The sequence below is a fragment of the Trichinella spiralis genome, assembly GCF_000181795.1.
Source record: "Trichinella spiralis strain ISS 195 chromosome Unknown Scfld4, whole genome shotgun sequence".
Taxonomy (NCBI): domain Eukaryota; kingdom Metazoa; phylum Nematoda; class Enoplea; order Trichinellida; family Trichinellidae; genus Trichinella; species Trichinella spiralis.
In genome coordinates, this window is record NW_003526943.1 from 7545261 (window position 1) to 7566333 (window position 21073).

The following is a 21073-nucleotide window of genomic DNA, read 5'->3' on the forward strand; positions in this document are numbered from 1 at the left end:
GGTGGTAAGCCCTTGCAGCCTAGACGTGGTGGAAACTCCATAGGGGTTCGATTCTCGCTTCCCCCATGAAAATATCAAATATGATCCTAATGCATGTAGCACGGTGGTAAGCCATATAGCTTGACGTGCTGAACTCATAGGGTTCGATTCTCGCTGCCTCATGAAAATATCATGATATAATCGTGATGTGCGTTGCTCTACATCAGCACATCGGTAGCCGCGTTTATGTAATCGAAAGTCATGCAGTCTAACGTGCATACCAAAACGGAATCAGAAGCTCTTGCAGAACCGGAGCACCCCTCCAACCATTTTATTCCAGAATGCTTACAGTGTGCGAAGGATACCTCCTTTTCACCAAAAGATTAAATAAGAATTCCTCTAAATGAGCATTCAAAAAAGAGACCATGTTAGCATTCATACAAATTTTTCAATCGCACTGGCAATTAATAATGTGAACCTTAACAACTGGCCACATATGCAGCTCTGCCCTGCAATTATAACCTTTTACAGTATTTCTTGTTTGTAGGTGTTGTGTTTGTTAAATCTGTTAAAAATTTTGTTTTCATTTTGGTCAAATTTTTTTATCCAATTTTATTTATTCTATAAATATTTATCTACAGTTGTTCTTTTGCTAAATAATTATTTGCTATTTTTGTTTTCTAGTGTGTTTTCTAATTGCTTTAAATGTAATTTCAGTTGCTCTGCTCAGCGATCAGTTGTCTGATTAATTCACATAATCGAATACAGTTTTCGCCCTTATTCATAGTATATTGCTGTAGATCACATAAACTTACATCTGTGAATTAAACGAGAAAGAACAGACATGGTAAAAAATTCCATTTAAACAAATATCATTAAAATTTAATGCTAGAAATAAAATACTGCTAATAAATATTATGAATTATTATTTTCAAATAATTGTAGTCTACAGATTACAATAAAATGATTTGAGAAAAAATTAGTGATATTTTATTTATTCATAATTTTATTAAATGAACATATAAAATAAATATCAATTTCACAAATTTAAGCTTACGCATTAAACGTCAAAGTAATAACAAGTTAAAATGAATTACAATACAGAATAATATGAGTAGGAATAATCATTCTTTGTCGGCAGTTTTATTTCCAGTATGATCTGGATGTTGATTGCAGCTAAGTTTAACAAGCTTTTCATACAATTTTTCAGCTCCACGACAGCTTTGCATAAAGAGCCAAAGGAAAAAAGTTAATTTTAGCAACCAATAAAATGAGAAAATGTCGCCAATAAAGTGAGCAAAAAGATCACCAATGGTAAACAAACCAAAAGTAACCCAATAAAGCATCCATTGATTAAAATTGATTTTTTCTTCGACTTCGATCTCCATAATCGTTTTCATTGCTGAAAATCCGTTAAAAATAAAAATGATAAAATTTAATATTCGCAAAAATTAAAAAGAACATGAGAGCAATGCAAAAAAATATAAATAATAAAGTTGGAAATGAAAGAATTTATAAATAATGTAATGTTTCGTAGTAAATATGCATTGCGTAATTTTATTAAGAATTAAAAGATATTAACCATTGGGCAGCGTGTAGCACGGTGGCAAGTCGTATAGCTTGACGTGCTGAACTCATAGGGTTCGATTCTCGCTGCCTCATTGAAAATATCATGATGTAATTGCAATGCGCGCTGCTCAAAAGCAGGCATAAGTCGTGACATGTATAATGAACAACAGTAAATAGCAGATGATAAGAGCAATTAGTGAAACAAACAAATGTAAGTGATCGCCTGATAGCAAATATGCATCAGGATGAAGATTCTGCAATGAATAAACCATAACATAAAATAACCTTTTCAAGGCAACATTAAATCGGCTCGGTGTTAGGTATATTAAGGCTTCAAGATACTACTCCCACGTACGCCTTTCGCCGTATATATCATGACCTGCTTGAACAGCAAATTGATAAGGATATTGCTTTAATACTAAAACAGACAGTGCTAAAGGTGGCGTATGAGCTTCATTTCAATACTTTTGACAGGATAAATTATTGATAGAGAAATCGCTTAAGCCATTTTGGAATACACATGTTAATATCAGCACGGATGATCAGCTGAATGTTTAATAAAATTGTTTGAGCAAGAAAGCACGTGACAGTTGTATCAGGTTTATGCACTGCTCAGAGATATGATCTCAGAGCATATTAAGAAAAATAACCTCGAGTTGTACAATGCAAAGATTAGCAATATGCATGCAATGGAACAGAGAGAAAAAAATTTTATCGCGCTTATGTCTCTAACCAGTGATCTGTCGTCGTCTTTCATATGCTATTCCTGCATTGCATCTTCTGTTGTTGTGCATTTTGTATGATATATTTTTATCACATCTTTTTACATTATCTTACTTCGTATTTTTTTCATTGGATTATTGGATAGTATATATAGTATATATATGAGAAACGGAAGCATCTCTTACGTACCGGATCATCATTGTATGTGTTCTGCAGGGTAAAACGAAGGTTCGCTGGAAATGATACCCCAAATAATATATATTATAATTAGTGTACAGTTATTCATTTAAAGTTGTTTGACTGCTATTTTTCAGCTTGCATTTGCTTGGATTTTGTTAAGTACAAATTTTATGGTCATAATAGGTGCCGCCGAATGCGATGCCGTTGGACACCGTCACATTTGAAAGATGCTAAGACGTTAAAAGGCTGCTGTGACTTTGAAGAATGGCTGTAATTGGACGATGGTGTTTGCGGTGCGAGTTGAGTAAAGTCGAGTACCGGAGAAGAGGGATTTAGCGGTTGACATCAGTGTATTTACTTGCAATTTGCTGCCGTGACTTGAAGTGGTTTGTAATACAAGTTACGGGGTGTAACTAGTAGGCTTGCTTGTATTCCAAGCGGCTGCCGTGCCACTCATAAGTGTACACACCTCACTGTCGCGTCACCTAGCCCTGAGTGGGCAAGACTTATTGTTTTAGTGGTTACTGTATTATATCGAATAAAGGAAGCTTTGTACTCCTGTTGTTGTTGATTGGCAATTCGATTAGGTTTACATCGATTTCGCCCGCTAAAATTTTATTTTGTGATTGGCTGTTCGTTGATAGGGTATACGGCATTTGATCAGTAATTGTGAACAATTTATGCTATTTTATTAGTTATTCAATTTTATGGGGTAACTGGGAGACTGACTTACACCACTTGATTAGTCCTCAGCTATGATCAGTAATTGGATGATTATTTCTCGAATATGGGTGCACTAGCACTAAATTACCTTATATGAATATAAGTAATCATATTTCGCACTTTTCAAAAAAACACTTTTTTAAGATATAATGTAGAATAGTAGATATTTAGTTTTTGAAGGCATATTAGACTTTAAAAATAATGCTTTTAAAACGCTTCACACAATTCACTGATTACAGGAGATTATCTTATTACTTCAATTTTATTTGTGCAATTTTTCTTTTGTAATTTTATTTCTTCAAGTCTATGCTAATCAAAAGACCTCTTTTTTCTGATATTCGCTAGAAACGCTTCAGAACTAGGCAAATGTATAACATACAAATTTGTCGTCAGATTGACACCTTTACAGTAATATAATGAACGTACTTGAGAGTTAGAATTCAAGGGAATTCTACAATATGTAAATACATTGCTAAATAACAATAAATGATTAAAGATTTGCATTAAAATTGCATAGGGATGTTAATGTAATGGATACTTATTTTCAAAAGTGCAACTTTCAACTTTTAAATTATCATAATGCATCATTTTAAACTGTAATTTTAAACTTTGATATAAATTTAAAATATTGAAAATTAAGATTAAGCTATTAAAAGTTTAAAAAATTTTTCTTCATTAAAGAATTGCACATTTGAGACATCTATTAGGATTTTTTAGTTAATTAAATATTAAGCTCTTATGGTATACATAGATACGAAGCGTTTTTATATAGATGAATCATGAAAAGATCGTTTAAACCAACAACAAAAATAGCCAGTAGAATTGTCAAGCCAACCAAATTAACCACCATGTATGTTTGCCCGCCATTGGCATCCCGAAATTGTGAGTGGAAAATATTAGCTGAAATACAGTAAGATTAACCTTACTTTACATTGCAACAATTTTTATTCAACCTGAAAAGGCTAAAAATTAATGCATAATCCAGTAAAATTCAATGTATTTATAAAACTTAACTTAAATTAATATTTACAACTGAATTTTATTATTTTATTCTTTATAATTAAAATCTCTTTTATTTGAAAATTAAAATAATACTTGAAAGGAAAATTACAGTAAACGCATTTTACTTTACATTTCGTTATATCGTAGGTGTGCTGTTTGATAACTTTTTGCGACATTTTAATAATAACTTTTTACGGTAATTCTTTTATTTTTATTTAATCCTTCTTTATGCCGGATTTTAAGGCATACCTTTTATTATATGTTTTAGTGTTTTTGCTATTCTGAATAAGTTTTCAGTTGTTTTATAGGATAAAGGTTTAATAATGGTAATTTAATGACTACTTTTTATTACATGTTTCCGGTTTATTTTTGTTTTGAAATCATGCAGAAGATGTCATGGATGGGAATATGTTAAAGAACTGAGCAGTTTACTTAACTAAGACTTAAAATAGTGATTTCTTTCCTTAAATATTTGCGCTTGTTTTTACTAATTAATGAATATCTGTAACGAAAAGTTATGCGTTTATTGGTTTTCGAAAACTCTAATATTTATGACGAAGAACATTAAAATATGATATTTTGAAAAAAATTTTTTTATATTCTGATTTACGATTGCTAATTTGTTTGGCTAATAATATGTGTTACCACTGATGATGATTGTACATGAAATAGCATAATGAATCATTAGTTGTGAAGTAAATTGTACTTAAATTCACTATTCAAGTTTTTTTAGCGTTGTTCTTTTTAATTATGAAATTTTGGATTTTAGAAATTTTTTGAAAATGAGTGCAAAACGACAGCCCAAAATGCTCGGAAAAATGAACAATAGCGTGATCGATTTAGAACAGCAAGATGATTTTGCTCAGATCAAAGACTTTCTTACGTCAGAATCGTTCAGTCAAACCACTGAGTCCAAAAGTGAAAACAAAGAAAATATGAATTCTAACACCATATCAACTCCAAGAGTGTTTGAAAAACAAGAAGTAGTCACTATTTATCATCAGTGTTGTCAGCTCAGTGCCCACAATAAGATTACGATTAAAAATGCGTTCAGTTTGCAATTGTTGGACGTTTTAAAAGAAGTTGCTTCTGATCAAGCAGATAATTTGGATTTTGCAGGAGCTGGGAAAGCTCTTGAAGCTGGTTCAAAAATTTACGGCTGCCGTGTTGACAATGTCCATCAACAAACGCACCAATTGTTTAATAAAACGAACAGAGAGCGTCTTGTAGAAAGCACAGAAAATGATGAATCATCTCCCGTTGTAACCAAGGCGAAAAAACGAAAAGCTCGAGTTAATGTTATTGAAACCGACTTGAAAAACATCACGTTAACTTTTCCTCATATAGAAGCAGTATCGCTTCCTCGACTGAATTTGGCTGGTGAATATTTTGACAAGGGAATAATTAGCACCGCTTTTTCACAAATATGTGATACAATAGACGATTATAACGCTAAATGTCTTTACGATATTCCCCTTGAGGAACCAGAATTACCTACGAAGCCTATACCCTACGTAGAATTTCCTGACAAAGAAATAATTGGTTGCAGTGTTATCTTTCCAAGTTTTGAAAAAGTTACTGATGACGTACCACGATCTTCAGAGAAAGTACTGGAATTGCTGGGTCATGAACCGGATGATAATGACATTACGGTGGCGAATGCAGCGATGCAATTTACCCAGCAGTTGGAAAATCTCACGGATTTGCATCAAGATGTGATGAACATAACGAACGATTTTATCAACGAAGATGAGGATTGTGAAACGACGTCCAATTTGTTCTACGAACCGTTTCATTTGGATAATCTGGCAGCAATGGTTTCAATGAAAGAATTGAAGTATTCATATTTTGATCCAGAACGGCTGCCTGCTGAATTTCGGAAAGCGTCTACGGTTTCCGGTCCGAAGAAAACACAGCATCGAGCAGCGAAGAAGAGGAAAATGGAAGAAATGGAGTTGGATTTTGACACTGTTTTGGATTTTGACGAAGTGATCAATGACGGTTGCAAACGAATAGAAATGAGCGAACAAACTTTGCACAATCTGGTTTGCAACAGAGTGGTGTGCATGGATGACTTCAACTTTATACCTGAAATGTTTATGAGATTATGGTCGACCGGTGCATTGATCAAGAGTAATTTAACAGCGGACTATCAGAAAGCTAAGATGTTGAACAATATGCAAGAAGAAGAAGAAGAATTCGGCAGTTTGGGAAATGTCGGTTACAGTGACGATGACGACGATTTTGCCGAAAATAATGTCGAATGTGAAATTTCTGCCCAAGGCACCCAAGCTGCAATTCAAGCTGAAAACAGTTTACCATCGTCTGACATTTGTGAATTGTCCTTGTTGGCGGATTGGAAAAATTCTTTCATGCCTCTGGCTGCTTGTTCTTCTAGCAACAGGAAAATAGATGTGCAGCGTATAAAAGCGATTTCGATGCAAACCCTGGAAAAGAACATTGCAGAAAATTCAGAATGCAAATTTAGCGAGATCGTTTCGAATCTTCGAAAACAGGAAAAATCGCCTAATGAAGAATTCTCCGTCGCAGCTTCTTTTGTATGCTTGCTTCATTTGGCTAATGAAAACAACTTGCAGCTGATCACTTCCCAAGAATCTGATATCATTGTCAAAAAAAATTGATTTTTTACAAGTTATTTTATGGAATGTTCATTTGCTTTATCTACATTCATGAACATTTAATTTTTTTATTATGCACACACCACGTATATTTATACTTATTTATTGTAATTGTTGTTAATTTAGCTCTTTGGTAAGTGACTATTATTTTGAATATTATTTTATGTGAGTGTGATTTTTACTTTTCAACTCTCTAGCTACATTTTTCGAGCACGTTGAAAGTTATTTTCTGTTGTCGAAGTGATATGCAAATAAAATTTTATTTTTTGTAAGAATGTGATTTTTGAAAGAACATTTCAAGACAAAAGATTTCATAATTGCTTTGTAACTTTTTTGATATGCTGATATGTTTTGATGTGTGTTTTTGAAAATGTTAATTGGATTCTGTAAAATATTACCGCAATTTTTGTTGCCGAAATCATTTTCATCAGAAATAACTTTGTCAATTTTTATAAGAACAAACAAGAAAACATTTATTATGACTTTGTGTTTTATTTCGTGCAATTAATTATCCAACTCATCAATGTATATTACCGTTGCAAAGGTTTTCTTTCTTCAACTATTCTTTTAATATTTATGCTTCCAATTTATATTAATTTCTGTTTCAGGATACTTGAGACTTTGAAATTTCACAGCCTGTTGGGTTGTAATTTCATAATTTTTGCTCATGAATGAGAAGAACAGCAACATTACTTACAGATAGCAGCAATGCATAATATGAAAATAAATTTTTTATATTAATAATTTTGATTTTTGATGATTTTACAAAAAGATATTGAAATTAATCGAATAAATTTTGCTGAATTTTAAAATTAAAATTACTGATCAGAAATTGTTATTTATTTTATTGTATTCAATTTGCAATTCTTTCAACCTAACCAAACTTTTTTTCAGAGATAAGCATATTTTTCTTCAATGTTTTTTTCATTTCATAATTTGAATAGTTCTTTTAGTAATTTTGAAAGTGTTACGCAGATAATATTTAATAAGATCTTCAAGAATGTAATGTGCAAAACATTTAATGAAATTATTGTCCAAATAAGCACAACTGGGCTGTTGATAAAGTGAAATAAAAATAATCGACGAAATTATTACCAAATGGCAAAAGTTGTACCTTGATATGCGTGACCGCCTTGACCACGCATGAACTTTTCTGCCCATTCCAAATCTGCAAATTGGATTACTTTACTGTATGGTGAGTAAAATTCATAAATTCTTGTAAAAGCGTCACAGGCACCATAGCCGGGCGCTGCATAGCCAATAATGCCTTTATTTTCATAACCTTCAGACAGTCGAACTTTGAGCAACAGTTCGTCAGTGATGTAATAATGGGACCTCTGCAATGGACTGTAGATGCAATAAATTGGCAATAATTCAGGACACATGGGATCTTCTTCTGGAGAAACGCTGCCGATTGTTCCCAAGTCGGTATATTTGGAATCTTTTCTCATTTTTTCATACTCTATTCTATCGGTCAACAACAAATTGGATCTGTTCAGATTGTCGTAAAGTCGGTAAAGATTTTTCAATATTCCTAAAAGTTGAAGAGAACAATTATTTCAATTTGATTGCAAATTTTTTCTCACTTGGAGCACCATCAACTAGGCAAAAGCTGTAAAAGATGAAAAAGAAAAGTAGATTCATTGGTTAATTAAAAATTTTTCGACTAGTCCAGTTAGACATTGTTCGGCAATTTATATAATAAATCGAAATTGGAATACAAGCACCTTTGTTTAATATTGATATTAAACTTTGGAATTTTAATGCATTTCAAAAATTGCATCATCAAGCTACCCAAAAGCGGCTTCTTCTCTTCATCAACTAACTGATGTTCAGTGTTGCACGAGCGCGCGTGAATTTGTTGAAACAGAAATGCCGAACATTTGCTCATCATGTTAGAAAAATATTTTCCGTAAAAATGAAAACACAAAATTGTGCAAAATTTATTACTAATGATAGATTTGTGCAAATGTTCGCAACTGTTCAACTTCATCTCTGGATATTTTCATTTTCAAGCAAACTTGCCGTCAACTGTTGATCAGAAAGTAAATTTGTTGTTGACTGAAGAGACTTGAATCATTTGTTCTTTTTTAGTGAAATTCAGTTTCCATTTGCATAAAACATCAACAGCGGATGTTATTAAATTATCACACAAACATGATATGGTCGACTTGAATTTCAAATTCATTATATATCATTATTGTATTATATAAATTGCTAATTTCAGCGTTCAGTTAGTTAGCTGCTAAGTGAATCAATAACCATTCGGAGTGGCATTTCAAAATAAGCATAATAGCTTATAAGTTGAAGCTTTGTAAAAGGGATAAGTTTCCAACTTTTCTCACCTTTGGACGAGGTAAAATTGTACAAGAAATTAAAAAAAAATTATCAATGGATGAATATTTTGCCAAGAAAGAGCCGGATGCGGTTGAAAGCAGTTCGTCCAATTCTTCTCTAGAAGAAATGCTTCTTTATTACAACAAAACGAATTTGCTATTCTTTTTCTCTGGACTAGTGATCATGTTCCTGAACGCTCTGCTATTGTTCATAATTTTCAAATTGCGACGTCGAAAAAAATATTTCATCATCATCTCAAGTATATATTATTTATTTAACTATAAACCATTATGAAGTATTTCGGTAAATTATTATTGTCATTCTTCTGCTCATTTTTAATGTATCATTTAGGCGTTTGCATTTCAGTATTTCTACATGGTGCTGGCTATTTAACAGCATCATTCCAACGCTATTTGGTGCATTATTTAAGCTGGCTTTTCACTGAAACGTGGAAATGCTCATTCTGGCCACACCTTCTGCTGCTCGATCTCGGCGAAAAAGGAAGCTGCTTGTTTTTTTTCATCTTAACTTTGGACAGATTTCTTTCAGTCATATTTTCAAATTATTGCAGATTGTTCACCGCAAAAAACTGTTCGAAATTGATAATCAACCTCTACGTTATGCTAATTCTTGAATCCATGGCTTTGATTGCTTGGCGCTGCCTTGGCAAAGATGGACGAACAATCATTCTCGGATTTTGTTATCATGTGCAATTCTTCTCCGCTGATTATTATTTTTACCACTGTATGATAATGGCTGTTGTCGTGAGTTTTAATTTGTTTCTTTATATTGTTTGTATTCTGATGATGTTAATCAAGCGGAACATTGGTGAGAAGATAACAACCACTTTCTTTGATATACAACAGCGGAGGGATAATGTCGTTCTGAAAAAGCTTACTCACATGATGCTTTGCACGCTTCTTATTCACACTGTTCCTCTTATTTTACTTTTTGCCACATCGTTCCATGTCCCCAACATTCTTCATCCGGTGCATTATTTTTGGGTTCTACAGCCGATAGCTTTGTCTATGCATTTGTTCACCACTTGCTTGATCAATGAAGAATTTCATGCTGCATTCAAGTCCAGGCTAAGCAATACCTTTAAAAACTTAAAATTTTCACTTTCCAAGAATAACGCAGTTTCCAACGCAGTGGTCATTTCAAACAATAAATTGCAAACTTTGCAGTTGAACTGTTATTGAAATGAATAAAATTAAATTGACCTTGTACTTTTCTTTCTTGTTGAAATGAGATCGTTATTAATTGAATTCAACATTTTGCACTGATGTCATTTATCAGAGTTTGAACATTGAATCAAATTAACTTATTATTTATTAACTTATTATTCTATTTCTGTAATTTTTCACTTCATTTGTCTTTGATTATGATTTTATCATGAAAATTTTTGCAAAGCTTAGTGTTTGTCAAATGATTAAAGCGCTTTATTAAACAACAAAATGCAGCGTTTATAACATCGCACGACTGACTATCCTTTAAATGCACTGCTGATTTGTAAGACGTTATTTCTTTATCCAGTATGCTTGAGTAACTACTGTTCATTGGTTTCGGCAAGATTTTTGGCACTTAGTTAAATGATTGCTATACTGATGAATGAAGGGAATATGATAAACCCATGGACAATATTATCGAGCTTTTGTTTTAAAAACGCAATGTATTATTCAAATAATAAAAGTAAGAGCAATGTAATAAATTTAAATAATAAAATTGAAAATGTAAAATTTTGTAAATAATTTAATATTTCGTAGTAAATATGCATTGCGTAATTATATTAGGAATTGAAAGATATTATCCATTGGGCAGCGAGTAGCACGGTGGCAAGTCGTATAGCTTGACGTGCTTGACTCATAGGGTTCGATTCTTGCTGCCTCGTGAAAATGTAATATAATCCTAATGCATGCTGCTCTACCCGGCTGTAAGTCGGTGGTCTTGCACTTCCGGACGCAGTGCGTGGGATTCAATACCCAGGCTACATCCCGGAGAATCCCAATACACGCTGCTCTGTGGCAGGTAAAGGAAGATCTCCTTTCAAAGCTTTTTATATGATAATGACTCTAAATGAGCATTCAAAAAACGGGACTATTTAAATATCCACACAAATTTTTCAAACGCACTAGCTATTAATAATGTAAATCTTAAGATCTGGTCATTCTGTTAACGACCACTTTTTTCTTCAACTTTGCCAAAAATCTTTCCAACAAATGAGTCTTGATTGCTAATTGCATTGGTGATATCCACTCAAATATTTCGAGCAATTTCTGTCATTTTGGAACAATGTATGCAACGAACAACTGTTCGTTCACTTTAAGCACTTTCAACAAAGTAGTTATTACATTCCTATGAAAGCTTATCAATCTCCAGTGTTTTACTTTAAACTTTTGATTTTAAACATAACTGTGTGATTGTTTCAAAAAGTCTTTAAAAAAGTCTTAAAACGCAGTTTCCAACGCAGTAGTCAATTCAAACAATTGTGATTTTATCAGTTTCTCATTTGATATTAATTGCTTGTTCAGTTAGTTAAAAAATTAAAATATGAATAATTTCTAAGCAGATCAAATGGAATATTTTTAGTTATTTTAAATGCGCGAATTGATTTAAACAAGAACACGATTCTCTTTTACGATACTTATGACATCGGTTGTGTTAATTTTTTGCATTAAAATGTCAGTATTACATATAAATTTAAAAATAAATATATTTTATAACTCAATACTTTATTCAATTTTAATAATTCAGTAAACTGCTTCTGATTAAAAATTAAATTTTAAGCTTTTGAATCATTGTCAGTCGCGTGTATTTATAATATTTTTCGTTAAAAATAATATTTTTAAATTCATCTAAATTTATTTTTCAAATTTAAAATCAATTTACTCTTACATACAGGGTGTTCAGTTTTTACCATTATACAGTACTAACATGCATTTACTTAAGCATCATTATTTTTGTAGCTCAAACACTTGCGAGCCGGTCACTGCCAGCAACTTTGTCTTGTAGTGATTTCTCAACTAGTTAATATTAAATTTTAATTCCGGTAAGCAACTTGATTCATAAAAAATGATGATAAATTAACTGGCTTTTAAAATTATGAATAATTACTTTCAGTCGTTTTGCAGTTATTCAATTTAACAAGTAGAAGATTAATCATAATTATAGCGAAAAGATTAAACGGACAGTTTATAATTTATTTTGTTAATATTTTAGTTGAAGTAATGAATTGAATTTGTAAAAATTTTTTGTTTTTATTATTTGTACAGCATTAATTATTATTAATTTTCAACATTTTTCCTCTTAATATTATTTGAATTGAATGACTACTGGCTGTATTTTACTTCATTTTTCTGCTTTAGCTGAAAGTTTGTTCATAATTTTATTTTTTTGCTTCTAGATGGAGTAGGTACATTGGAGGAATTGCTCATTAGATTTTATTGTCCCTTCTGTAATTTTTAGTTTTATTTAATGTTGTGTATATAGAGAGTAAAAAAGAAGAAAAAGGCAACATTGTCAGTATTGTTTCTGTTCTCATATGCTGAATGTTTGATTTGGTTTTTCTCAATAATTTTTTATGGGCAGAATGGCATTTAGAGATTGTTTTACTGGAACAAAATTTGCAGTTGTTGTTGTAATATTTTGTTTGACAGTTTTATGAATTGGTTGACGGTGTTGAAAATTTGTTTGTCGTTTTACTTAGGCAAAAGTATTGTTTTTTTCTTATACATTGTTAAGAATGAAAATGAGTTGCTCTGATCTCGTAAGGAAAAGAGTTATTTGTTGCGGCAGTTCAAATTGCACAGAGAGAATAAATTGAAAACTGTTAGTTAATTTTATTTTAATTTATTGTTTTCCTGTGTGAAATTCACTGCGAAAACAAACAAAATCATGGAAAGTTTGATTAAACAGGATTTTTTTTCTCCATTACAAAATGTATGATTTAAATTTTTTGAGCATTTATTTTGTACAGAAGAATAGCAATATATATTTCATCTGTTTGTTTGTTTTATAGTGCTACTAATTTTTTATTCAACCTGTAATGAATTTGAAAATGAAAAAATAGTAACGTTAATTTAACATTCATGTCATTATCTTGTTAATAATCGATACTGTATAACTGTAACATCAGAATTTGTTTTTCCATAAAAAATTAGAAATGATTTTTTTCTTTGAAGTATCTTGATCTCTTGGGTTTTTTTGTGAAACATTATTTTAAAAAATTTGTAAATGTTGCATTTATGTTGTATGCGTATCAGTCAGTTCGTTTTCGCACGGTTTCTTCAGTTGTACAGTAATCCTTTTTCCCAGACGTCTGTTTCGAAAACGATTTGCTCTTGTTCCCCTGTGATATATATATATATATATGTATATAACATTCAATCGATAGCAGTTTGAGCTGGTCAACCAAAAAAGGTTGCATGAACATTTTGCAATAAAAAATCAACAAATAGTACGAGCATTTTTTTGTTTCTTGTTCTATTCATCACTTTTATTAATACATCTCGAACATGTCACTTCTCGGCTGACAGGCAGGCAGTCTTGTTCATTTGAGAAAACGTTAGTTGGGTGGAATTTTGAAAAATGGACATTTTTTACTTCAGCACCGACTGGCATATTTTAATTTTTTCATCCTCGATTTAACATCAGAGGAGGGATTCATATGTTTGTTAGTTATTTTTTTATCACTTGTGATTTGAATTAGCCGCAGCAATATGGGAAAGTGGGAAAATTTTGTTTTTTTAATATATTATTCACATTCATTCATTTCATTGGTTTGTTCATGCTGTACAACAGAGCAGTAGCATTTCGTTAGAATGTCATTTTACTGGGCAAAAAGGTTGTTGTTCTTTTGGGTTTTTCCTGTGCTTGTAAAATTTTGAACGTGAGAAATTGTTTGCTATTTATTTTTCAATTATTCTTCAGTTGAAATTTTTGTTTTCCATATTTATGCAAATGAACGTTGATGAATAAATAATTTTTTTCGATTCTGTGATCTCGTCGTCTTATTGGTCAGCGAAAAACGGAGAGGATCAATCCGAAACTAGCTCTGGATTTTCGAATGATTCAAGCATTTTAAGCAGAGAATGGAAATCAGATCAGATCACGGTTTACGCGCGGGCGCGGCTGTCGATTATTTCCTTCTCTCAGTTTGTAGCAATGTTTGCTTTGATTTTCTGGTACATTTTGACGCTGTTTGTTGGCTGCGAACGTTTCATTTAGTCAGTTGTTTTTCTTTAATGTAAAAATTTGACATTAATTTTTATTTTTAATTAATAAATTTAATTTTTCCGAAATTGTTCAATCGGCAACGTTGTGTTTGTCAGTTGTTTGCATTGCAGGTGCTGACAGTTTGTAAACAGTGGATCGCAATGTCCGGTACGCATCCCAAGGGTGGGAAAAGTTCGTCGAAGCGTCCACCGTTTCGCCTTGCCAAACAGACGGAAGTGGACGATGATTCGGCTGCAACAACGCCCACACGAGCTAGTCAGGTTTTTGTGCTTTGATTTGATTTTGAAAAAAACAGTTTAAAAAAAAATCAATTTCATTGACCATTGCTTGATTGTTCGTTTAAGCAACAGTCTGCAGGCGGTACAAGCACCGCGGGCAAACAGCAGCAGCAGCAGCAGCCCCCTCCGCCGCCCTCTGAAGAACCACCGGCAGAAAGACGATCATCATCCGATGGCAGTCGTCCACCGACCACTCCGACGACAAAAGCGCAAATATCCTGTGGCAGAGTTCAGTCCAAAAATAATTCTCCCAAAAATTCCAAACCTCTTCCTCGTGGTATGTATCAAAAACAAACAAACAAAAAGAATTCTACTCTGTAGTTTTTTTGGTTATTAGCATCTATTTTTTCAAAAAGAAAACAAAGAAATTTAAAATCTAATGTGCGATGATGATAGTGTGAGCTGAAAGAGAGACGACAGTTGATTTTCAGGTTTCATCTCTTTTCTTGTTCATGCTTTGCAACGCTCGTTGTTGTCATTGCACGAATGTGAGCTGTTTCTCTTTGTCTTCAATTATACAAGCATAATTCATTATTAATATTTTTAAAGCATTTTAAATATCGTGAAATGTTAAATATTGTATTTCGTAGATATTTTTTTCTGTTTTTTTGGTTCTCTTTTGCTTTAAGCGTATGAACACCATGAGCATTTCAATATGACATAATGAAATTAACAGATAGTTGAATTTAAAGATGGATACATGCATTGTAGTTTGCAATTCAAATATTATTGCCAGTTGTTTGTTTGAACAAATTTCACATTTATTCTTTGTATGCTGTTCATGAAATTATCGAAATTTATAAGTAATCTTATAAGTTAATTTTGTAGCTTAATTATTACAGTCGATCCTCAACATTCGCGGATTTCACAACCGCCCAAAAGATGAATCCTACTTTTAGACCCTACTGTGTATGTATGCTGTGGATCTGCGGGTTCAGTTCAAGGTTGTTTCCGTTTATGAGGCTCTACACCATAACAGTAGTGACAACGACTAACCAAACTGGGAGGCTAAATAATCGCAACTAATGCTGAGATAAAAGGATTAAAACATTAGAATGAACGAAAGGGAAGCGCTGCGAACGGGAGGTTGGCTTACGACAGCACCGGTTCCGTGTTCCCAGACGATTGCTCCAGACTGGTCAACTAGTCCAGACATGTCTGGAAGTGCCGAATGACCGCTTTCATGTTAGCAATGTGCAGCGTAAAAATAACGCAAAATTTGAGTAAATGCGTAATGCATGAAGTAAATACTATAGTCATAATGTTTTTTTTTAAAAAGATGCGCCGGACAATCCATTTACTTCTGGCAATGATTTTGTCTGTTATACACTCAATCAAACAAAGAAAAAAATAAATACGGGGTAAATATGTGTAACATGCAGATCCGTAGACGGTCTGTGATATTACAGCTTTCATACAGTTGCGTGGGCTTATAAGGTATCGGCGGCGGGGTGTATGTATAGAAGTGGTGGGTATTCGCGGTTATACCGCGAATGTTGAGGAACGACTGTATTTAATTTGTTGTGCATATTTTTTACTATTTAAAAGTGGAATTAAGATATGTTGTTGATGGTGGTGGTGGTGCTTGTCCATTGCTTTATTCTTGTATCAATTCAGAAAATAAATTTCTTTCTATATTTTATGCATGATTAGGCGCATTCAATAATAACAATAGTAATAATTCTTTTGAATGATAAACCGAATTTCAGCAAGAAAGAATTTTATTGTTATCATTGTTCATGTGTTCATGTGAAAATTTGAAAATTGCTATTGTGCAATGTATAAAATTTTTGTAGCTTTAAAAAATAGTAGAAAGAAAATAGCATTTCTTTGTGATGAAAGGTAAAAATAAGAAATTGGAAAATTTTTTTAACTTCTTCTTTTTATTAGGTAGCAAATATTGCAGTGGTGAAATTATTGAATTTTTCCTAGTTTATTATGCTTCTTTTGTGGAAATGTTTATTGTTAATGTTGCGTTGATTTTATTGTGATGAATTGACATTGTTGCAAATAGAGTGTGTGATAAATTTCGTGAGAAAGTTATAATGTTTATTTGTTGCTGAATTTACAGATATCATACTTGTAGTATATTATCATCGGTAAATTCGAAGTTTAATATCAATTAAATGAGTTTTGAATTACACGCAAATTCATAATTTCTGCACATATACTACTGGTACTAGTAATAATAATATTTTTGCAGGATTGAGCTTCGAGTATAGAGAGTTTCATGGTGCTGATCCTGAAAAATTTTTCAAAGATACAATGCGCAAGAATGTTCGAGATCGTAACATTCTGTTCGAATTTGAAAGCGAATTGATCAATTTTATCCAGAATGAAAAGTGACGTGCCATTTTTTGGTTTATTATTTAATCAGATATTTGATTATATTATTGTATTTATTAAATTTGGGGATTTTTCTTTCAGCTGTCAAGTGAAAGAGTTTCCTGGTATGTGTTCGTACTATCGAATGTTGTTGCATCGAGTGTCCGCTTATTTTGGTCTTGAACACAATGTGATCGCCGGAGGAACATCGCTGGCCGTTAAAAAGACACCGAATACAAGAATGTGAAGCAATTTTTCTTTTCTTCCTGTAATATACAAGTAATAAACAACTGCTGTATATTGCAGTCCGCCAGTCAGTTTTCAAAGCCTTTACAACGAATGCATGGAAAAGCCGACTTCAACATTAGCAACAACAACAACAACGTTAACAACAACAACAACAATAACAACGTCAGTAGCAACTGCAATTACAACTTCAACAACAAACGTGCCTGTGTTGCTGAAACGGGAGGCTGAAGTTGGCAAAGAAAACGGCAGTAATACGGTAAGAGCGAGAATTTCAGGAAAAAACATTGTTGGGGTTGCAACGGTTGTTGGGATATTGATATGAAAATTTTGTTTTAATTTTTCAAGTGTAGAGATTATTTTTGAATTTAAATCCGATTTTAAGAGACCACCTTCGAGGAATATGTTGTGTCAATTATAGATGTTTTGCTTTTTTTTTCGAAACTCTACTGATTCGGCAAAGTTGAACCCCAGCGGTAATAGATTACTGAGAAATTGCATTAACCTGCGGTGATCGGGAACAGAAATTTGTACCGCGGGTTAATTTTTAAATTATTGATAAGTAGGTATGTTTTAGGCAATTGTCTGTATATTGTTCCACATACAGTAATAGAATACATTTTAATGGGTGAAAAATCGAAACGACCGATGCAAACTTAGTTCTTTGCAAGCCAATCAGTTAGTTAGCTGTTTAAATTTCGCTTCGCAACGGGCAGGCAGGCAGGCAGTTTTTGCTTTCTGCAACATATCGTACTTGTACTGGTGGTGTGCGTTGGTCTTCAAAATAACCGCGGGTTAAAACGGAACTTCTGTGTATTATTGTTATTATTATTATTATTATTATTATTATTGATTGCGGAGAGACAAGGATGGGGAGAAATAGATGTTATGCATATTGTTTGTTCATTTGTTTGTTTTATTTTAATTAATTTTTTGTTGTGCAGGAAATTCCAAAACCTGAGATGAAAGCGACAAAGTCGATCGAAGAACGTGAACAGTCGTATGTTCTGGCTCGGGCTCGAATTTTTAGCAAAACCGTAAGTTAGCTTCAATTTTTCGACATACGATTGAAAAATAAACAAACGGTTTGCTCTTGTTGTGTTGTTGTTGTTGTAGTCAAGTTCGTCGACCGATGCAGCCGCCGAAACAGCTAGACGGTATATTTTTATTTATTTATTATTATTATTATTTTGATTTCAGTTATAAAAAAATAATCAATATTATTTGTTGTTGTTGTTTTGATTGTTTTCTTGTTTTTTGTAATAGTTTGAAAATGTTTCTTTTCTTTTTTTATTGTGCAGATTTTGTGCGAAACCTTGGAGCAGTGCTGAGAATAATCCGGAAACTTGCATTATGTATAATCAACAAAAATGCCTGGCTCAGCAGTATGGTTTCGGCAACAACGGCGGCGGCGGCACTGGTAGAAATTTGCCCATCCCGCCGGTCGAAGCGGCACCACCGTACGCTCATCCGTCGTACCGCTTGAGTAGAATTATGAATTTAATTATTTTGTTGTTGTTGTTGTTGTTATTAATTTTTTTTGTATAATTTTCCTGAAGATGAAATAATGGAAATGCCCAACGTTCCTCAATTTGGACGCATGTTCAATCCACTGTCGGTGTTTCCCGGTTCGCCGGTGATGTGTTTGGTCCAGTCGATTGACCAGGTTCCCGAAGGAGCGTTGTTGATCAATCCTCATACAGGTTGGCAACATGCAAATATTATTGCGTTATTATTTATTGTTTATCATATTTTGTTTGTTTGTATCCAGGTGAACCGTTGTTGAATACTGACGGTTCTTTGTGTTTTCACAATTCGCGAGCTATGCTTCGTATGCAGCAACAGATGAACACCTTTGCAGCGACCAGTAACGTTCATCCACATCCCACAATGGGGAGTATTTCGCCTGGTGATCAGATGACCGCGGCGGCTACGATGCTTCCCAACAATTTGCAGTCTCTGAACATCAACGTTGACCATCCACCGACGGTACGTATCTACCGTATGCATTTTTGCAGGAAATTTTTTCTATCCCCATTCAGCATTCAGCAGTATTAGTGATAAGTGGTCTTTATGCTATTTCCAATGAAATATTTTCATCAGTTGTTCCATGGAAAAGTTGATTTTTAATATTTATATTTTCCATGAATTAGCTAAATATAAGCTTGAGATTTTTGTTTATTTTTCAACAATAAGTTGCTTTGAACCGCTGTTGGAATTGGCAACAATTTTTCTTTAAAACTTTACGTTTATGATTCGACTGTTAAATTTGCAAATAGCACTGTTGCAAAATTTGAATTGAAAAAATTTTTTTAATGTTTTTTTTAATTTATATTCTAGATCAACACTTACACTAACGAACCACCAATGGCGGCGCAGTTCAATGCCGGCATGAATCAATCTGGTATGCAGGTGTTTGTTTTCTTTTTTCTGTTATTGTGCTTTTTGATAATTGTGAACATTAATGAAATACAGTTGTTGTTTTTGTTTAATTTGATGTTAATTTTTCAATTTAATGTAGTTAGTGATGGATTGTGATGGCAGTTGTAGGTTGTAATTTTGCCGGCGTCCAGTCGCAGATGCCGTGCGTTGTTCCACCGAAGCCGATGATGTACGGTGCGCAGACTGGTCCAGTGAATGGTTCGGCGGATATTTCACAAGTGAAGAGGAAGATTTTTTGTTCCGCTTTGATTTGTAAAAAAAAATATTTTATTCCAGATGGGTATGGCAAACAACCCGTCATTTTCGTTCTATTATCCTCCAATGTATTATTCCAATTATGCGCCTCATCATCAGGCTGTGCCAATGACTGCGTTTAATCCGCCGACAACTGTAACGGATGAACAGCAGCAACAACTACTGCAACAACAACAACAACAACAACAACAGCATCTGCAATTGCAGTTACAGCAACAACAACAACAACAACAACAGATTACCACTGCTGCTGAATCTGCGAACAATAATGAGGAACTGATGTTGAGCAGATATGGGGATGCGGAAACTCCATACGCTGCACGTAAGGGAATATTTTTTTTAGGGGAGAGGGTGATTGGTCAGTTGATAATTTTATTTTTCATATTTTCAGAAGTTATGCATCCAATGAACAATTTCCAGGGAAATGTGTTTGACCAATACCGAAGAGGCAGTCAGGATGATCGTCAAAACGAATGATGATGAAAAAAAGCGGTAATGAAGTGCTGCGGCTATTGAAAAAAAAAACAGAATAACACATCATCTCTCACTTCATTGTGAATTAATTCATTTTTAGCTTCGTTTGCTTTTGCTTTTTAAAACTATTTTTTCTTCTTTCCAAACTGACACTTTACCGTACTACTGTTATTAATTCTTGATTTTCTTTTTCTTTTCTCCTTTTTTTTCTTTCCTTTTCTTTTCTTCTCTTTTTTCTTTTTATGATTTTCATTATGATTTTGGCGCAACGTTGAAGTTATTGCGCAAATTGGGAAGAATTTATGAAATCATCAATAATTGGCAGATGGAGAAAGCGAGAATTTTTTCTTTTCTTTTCTTCCATTTTTTCTCCCATTTCACACTACCAAGCCGTTCTTATATTTCTGCTTCCCATCATCAATCACCATCATATCTTCTCATTGATATAAAAAAATTAATAAATGAATTGTTTTTTCAGTTTTTAAAAAATTTATCGATATTGGTGCACAGCTTTTTTTTCACTTGCATGTTACTTAGTCATGTGTTGATTGATTGATTGATTTATTTATTTATCTATCTGTCTTGCTATCTATTGTGCTTTTTCTTATTCTTATTATACACTCACTCTCAGTTTTTATCAGTTATCATTTTTTGGAAAATTTTTCA

The 21073-nt window shown here is 33.0% G+C and overlaps 9 protein-coding genes across 9 annotated transcripts; 7 read left to right on the plus strand and 2 right to left on the minus strand.

Moving 5' to 3' along the window:
- Positions 1 to 36: 36 nt before the first annotated feature.
- Positions 37 to 258, minus strand: Tsp_01877a (hypothetical protein; the record flags this gene model as incomplete). Its single annotated transcript, XM_003377610.1, has 1 exon — positions 37 to 258. A coding segment is annotated over exon 1 (222 nt), but the record flags the coding sequence as incomplete, so codon positions are not given.
- A 3695-nt stretch (positions 259 to 3953) lies between these two features.
- On the plus strand, positions 3954 to 6818 carry Tsp_01876 (conserved hypothetical protein). Its single transcript, XM_003377611.1, has 2 exons — positions 3954 to 4084; positions 4946 to 6818. Exons 1-2 carry the CDS (start codon positions 3954 to 3956, stop codon positions 6816 to 6818), a joined length of 2004 nt encoding a protein of 667 aa, XP_003377659.1.
- Positions 6819 to 7188: 370 nt separating this feature from the next.
- On the minus strand, positions 7189 to 8706 carry Tsp_01875 (conserved hypothetical protein). Its single transcript, XM_003377612.1, has 3 exons — positions 8610 to 8706; positions 7930 to 8349; positions 7189 to 7199 (listed from the first exon to the last, which is right to left on the minus strand). The coding sequence occupies exons 1-3, from the start codon at positions 8704 to 8706 to the stop codon at positions 7189 to 7191; spliced, it is 528 nt and encodes a 175-aa protein (XP_003377660.1).
- Positions 8707 to 9206: 500 nt separating this feature from the next.
- On the plus strand, positions 9207 to 11005 carry Tsp_01874 (hypothetical protein). The gene is made up of 4 exons (XM_003377613.1): positions 9207 to 9252; positions 9519 to 9663; positions 9724 to 10306; positions 10946 to 11005. Exons 1-4 carry the CDS (start codon positions 9207 to 9209, stop codon positions 11003 to 11005), a joined length of 834 nt encoding a protein of 277 aa, XP_003377661.1.
- Positions 11006 to 14242: 3237 nt separating this feature from the next.
- Tsp_01873 (conserved hypothetical protein) lies at positions 14243 to 15551 on the plus strand. Its single transcript, XM_003377614.1, has 4 exons — positions 14243 to 14305; positions 14498 to 14647; positions 14732 to 14942; positions 15508 to 15551. The coding sequence occupies exons 1-4, from the start codon at positions 14243 to 14245 to the stop codon at positions 15549 to 15551; spliced, it is 468 nt and encodes a 155-aa protein (XP_003377662.1).
- Positions 15552 to 15720: 169 nt separating this feature from the next.
- On the plus strand, positions 15721 to 16314 carry Tsp_01872 (conserved hypothetical protein). The gene is made up of 4 exons (XM_003377615.1): positions 15721 to 15829; positions 15945 to 16026; positions 16103 to 16174; positions 16224 to 16314. Exons 1-4 carry the CDS (start codon positions 15721 to 15723, stop codon positions 16312 to 16314), a joined length of 354 nt encoding a protein of 117 aa, XP_003377663.1.
- Positions 16315 to 16500: 186 nt separating this feature from the next.
- Positions 16501 to 17896, plus strand: Tsp_01871 (putative cAMP-regulated phosphoprotein 21). The gene is made up of 6 exons (XM_003377616.1): positions 16501 to 16507; positions 16869 to 17007; positions 17093 to 17233; positions 17297 to 17495; positions 17658 to 17712; positions 17814 to 17896. The coding sequence occupies exons 1-6, from the start codon at positions 16501 to 16503 to the stop codon at positions 17894 to 17896; spliced, it is 624 nt and encodes a 207-aa protein (XP_003377664.1).
- Positions 17897 to 18124: 228 nt separating this feature from the next.
- Positions 18125 to 19793, plus strand: Tsp_01870 (conserved hypothetical protein). Its single transcript, XM_003377617.1, has 8 exons — positions 18125 to 18133; positions 18181 to 18273; positions 18353 to 18393; positions 18538 to 18722; positions 18796 to 18939; positions 19008 to 19225; positions 19577 to 19648; positions 19758 to 19793. Exons 1-8 carry the CDS (start codon positions 18125 to 18127, stop codon positions 19791 to 19793), a joined length of 798 nt encoding a protein of 265 aa, XP_003377665.1.
- A 22-nt stretch (positions 19794 to 19815) lies between these two features.
- On the plus strand, positions 19816 to 20410 carry Tsp_01869 (conserved hypothetical protein). The gene is made up of 3 exons (XM_003377618.1): positions 19816 to 19896; positions 19955 to 20255; positions 20325 to 20410. Exons 1-3 carry the CDS (start codon positions 19816 to 19818, stop codon positions 20408 to 20410), a joined length of 468 nt encoding a protein of 155 aa, XP_003377666.1.
- Positions 20411 to 21073: the final 663 nt, after the last annotated feature.

What these genes read in the sequence shown, in the direction of transcription:
- Tsp_01870 (XM_003377617.1), top strand. An exon ending in TCATCCGTCGTACCGCTTGA is followed by an intron (nt 18,723 to 18,795) that starts GTAGAATTATGA and finishes ATTTTCCTGAAG; the next exon opens with ATGAAATAATGGAAATGCCC. An exon ending in GTTGATCAATCCTCATACAG is followed by an intron (nt 18,940 to 19,007) that starts GTTGGCAACATG and finishes GTTTGTATCCAG; the next exon opens with GTGAACCGTTGTTGAATACT.
- Tsp_01874 (XM_003377613.1), top strand. Translation starts at nt 9,207, where the DNA reads ATGGATGAATATTTTGCCAAGAAAGAGCCGGATGCGGTTGAAAGCA. An exon ending in GGCGAAAAAGGAAGCTGCTT is followed by an intron (nt 9,664 to 9,723) that starts GTTTTTTTTCAT and finishes AAATTATTGCAG; the next exon opens with ATTGTTCACCGCAAAAAACT. An exon ending in ACGCAGTTTCCAACGCAGTG is followed by an intron (nt 10,307 to 10,945) that starts GTCATTTCAAAC and finishes TAATTATATTAG; the next exon opens with GAATTGAAAGATATTATCCA.
- Tsp_01872 (XM_003377615.1), top strand. Translation starts at nt 15,721, where the DNA reads ATGAACGAAAGGGAAGCGCTGCGAACGGGAGGTTGGCTTACGACAGCA. An exon ending in TAGTCCAGACATGTCTGGAA is followed by an intron (nt 15,830 to 15,944) that starts GTGCCGAATGAC and finishes TTTTTTAAAAAG; the next exon opens with ATGCGCCGGACAATCCATTT. An exon ending in GCGAATGTTGAGGAACGACT is followed by an intron (nt 16,175 to 16,223) that starts GTATTTAATTTG and finishes AGTGGAATTAAG; the next exon opens with ATATGTTGTTGATGGTGGTG.
- Tsp_01875 (XM_003377612.1), bottom strand. Translation starts at nt 8,706, where the DNA reads ATGAGCAAATGTTCGGCATTTCTGTTTCAACAAATTCACGCGCGCTCG. An exon ending in AGAGAAGAAGCCGCTTTTGG is followed by an intron (nt 8,350 to 8,609) that starts GTAGCTTGATGA and finishes TTCAACTTTTAG; the next exon opens with GAATATTGAAAAATCTTTAC.
- Tsp_01869 (XM_003377618.1), top strand. Translation starts at nt 19,816, where the DNA reads ATGCCGTGCGTTGTTCCACCGAAGCCGATGATGTACGGTGCGCAGACT. An exon ending in GTTCGGCGGATATTTCACAA is followed by an intron (nt 19,897 to 19,954) that starts GTGAAGAGGAAG and finishes ATTTTATTCCAG; the next exon opens with ATGGGTATGGCAAACAACCC. An exon ending in GGAAACTCCATACGCTGCAC is followed by an intron (nt 20,256 to 20,324) that starts GTAAGGGAATAT and finishes TCATATTTTCAG; the next exon opens with AAGTTATGCATCCAATGAAC.
- Tsp_01871 (XM_003377616.1), top strand. An exon ending in AATTTTATCCAGAATGAAAA is followed by an intron (nt 17,008 to 17,092) that starts GTGACGTGCCAT and finishes TTTTTCTTTCAG; the next exon opens with CTGTCAAGTGAAAGAGTTTC. An exon ending in AAGACACCGAATACAAGAAT is followed by an intron (nt 17,234 to 17,296) that starts GTGAAGCAATTT and finishes TGTATATTGCAG; the next exon opens with TCCGCCAGTCAGTTTTCAAA.
- Tsp_01873 (XM_003377614.1), top strand. Translation starts at nt 14,243, where the DNA reads ATGGAAATCAGATCAGATCACGGTTTACGCGCGGGCGCGGCTGTCGAT. An exon ending in CGCCCACACGAGCTAGTCAG is followed by an intron (nt 14,648 to 14,731) that starts GTTTTTGTGCTT and finishes TGTTCGTTTAAG; the next exon opens with CAACAGTCTGCAGGCGGTAC. An exon ending in TTCCAAACCTCTTCCTCGTG is followed by an intron (nt 14,943 to 15,507) that starts GTATGTATCAAA and finishes TAATTATTACAG; the next exon opens with TCGATCCTCAACATTCGCGG.
- Tsp_01876 (XM_003377611.1), top strand. Translation starts at nt 3,954, where the DNA reads ATGAAAAGATCGTTTAAACCAACAACAAAAATAGCCAGTAGAATTGTC. An exon ending in AAAATATTAGCTGAAATACA is followed by an intron (nt 4,085 to 4,945) that starts GTAAGATTAACC and finishes TTTGGATTTTAG; the next exon opens with AAATTTTTTGAAAATGAGTG.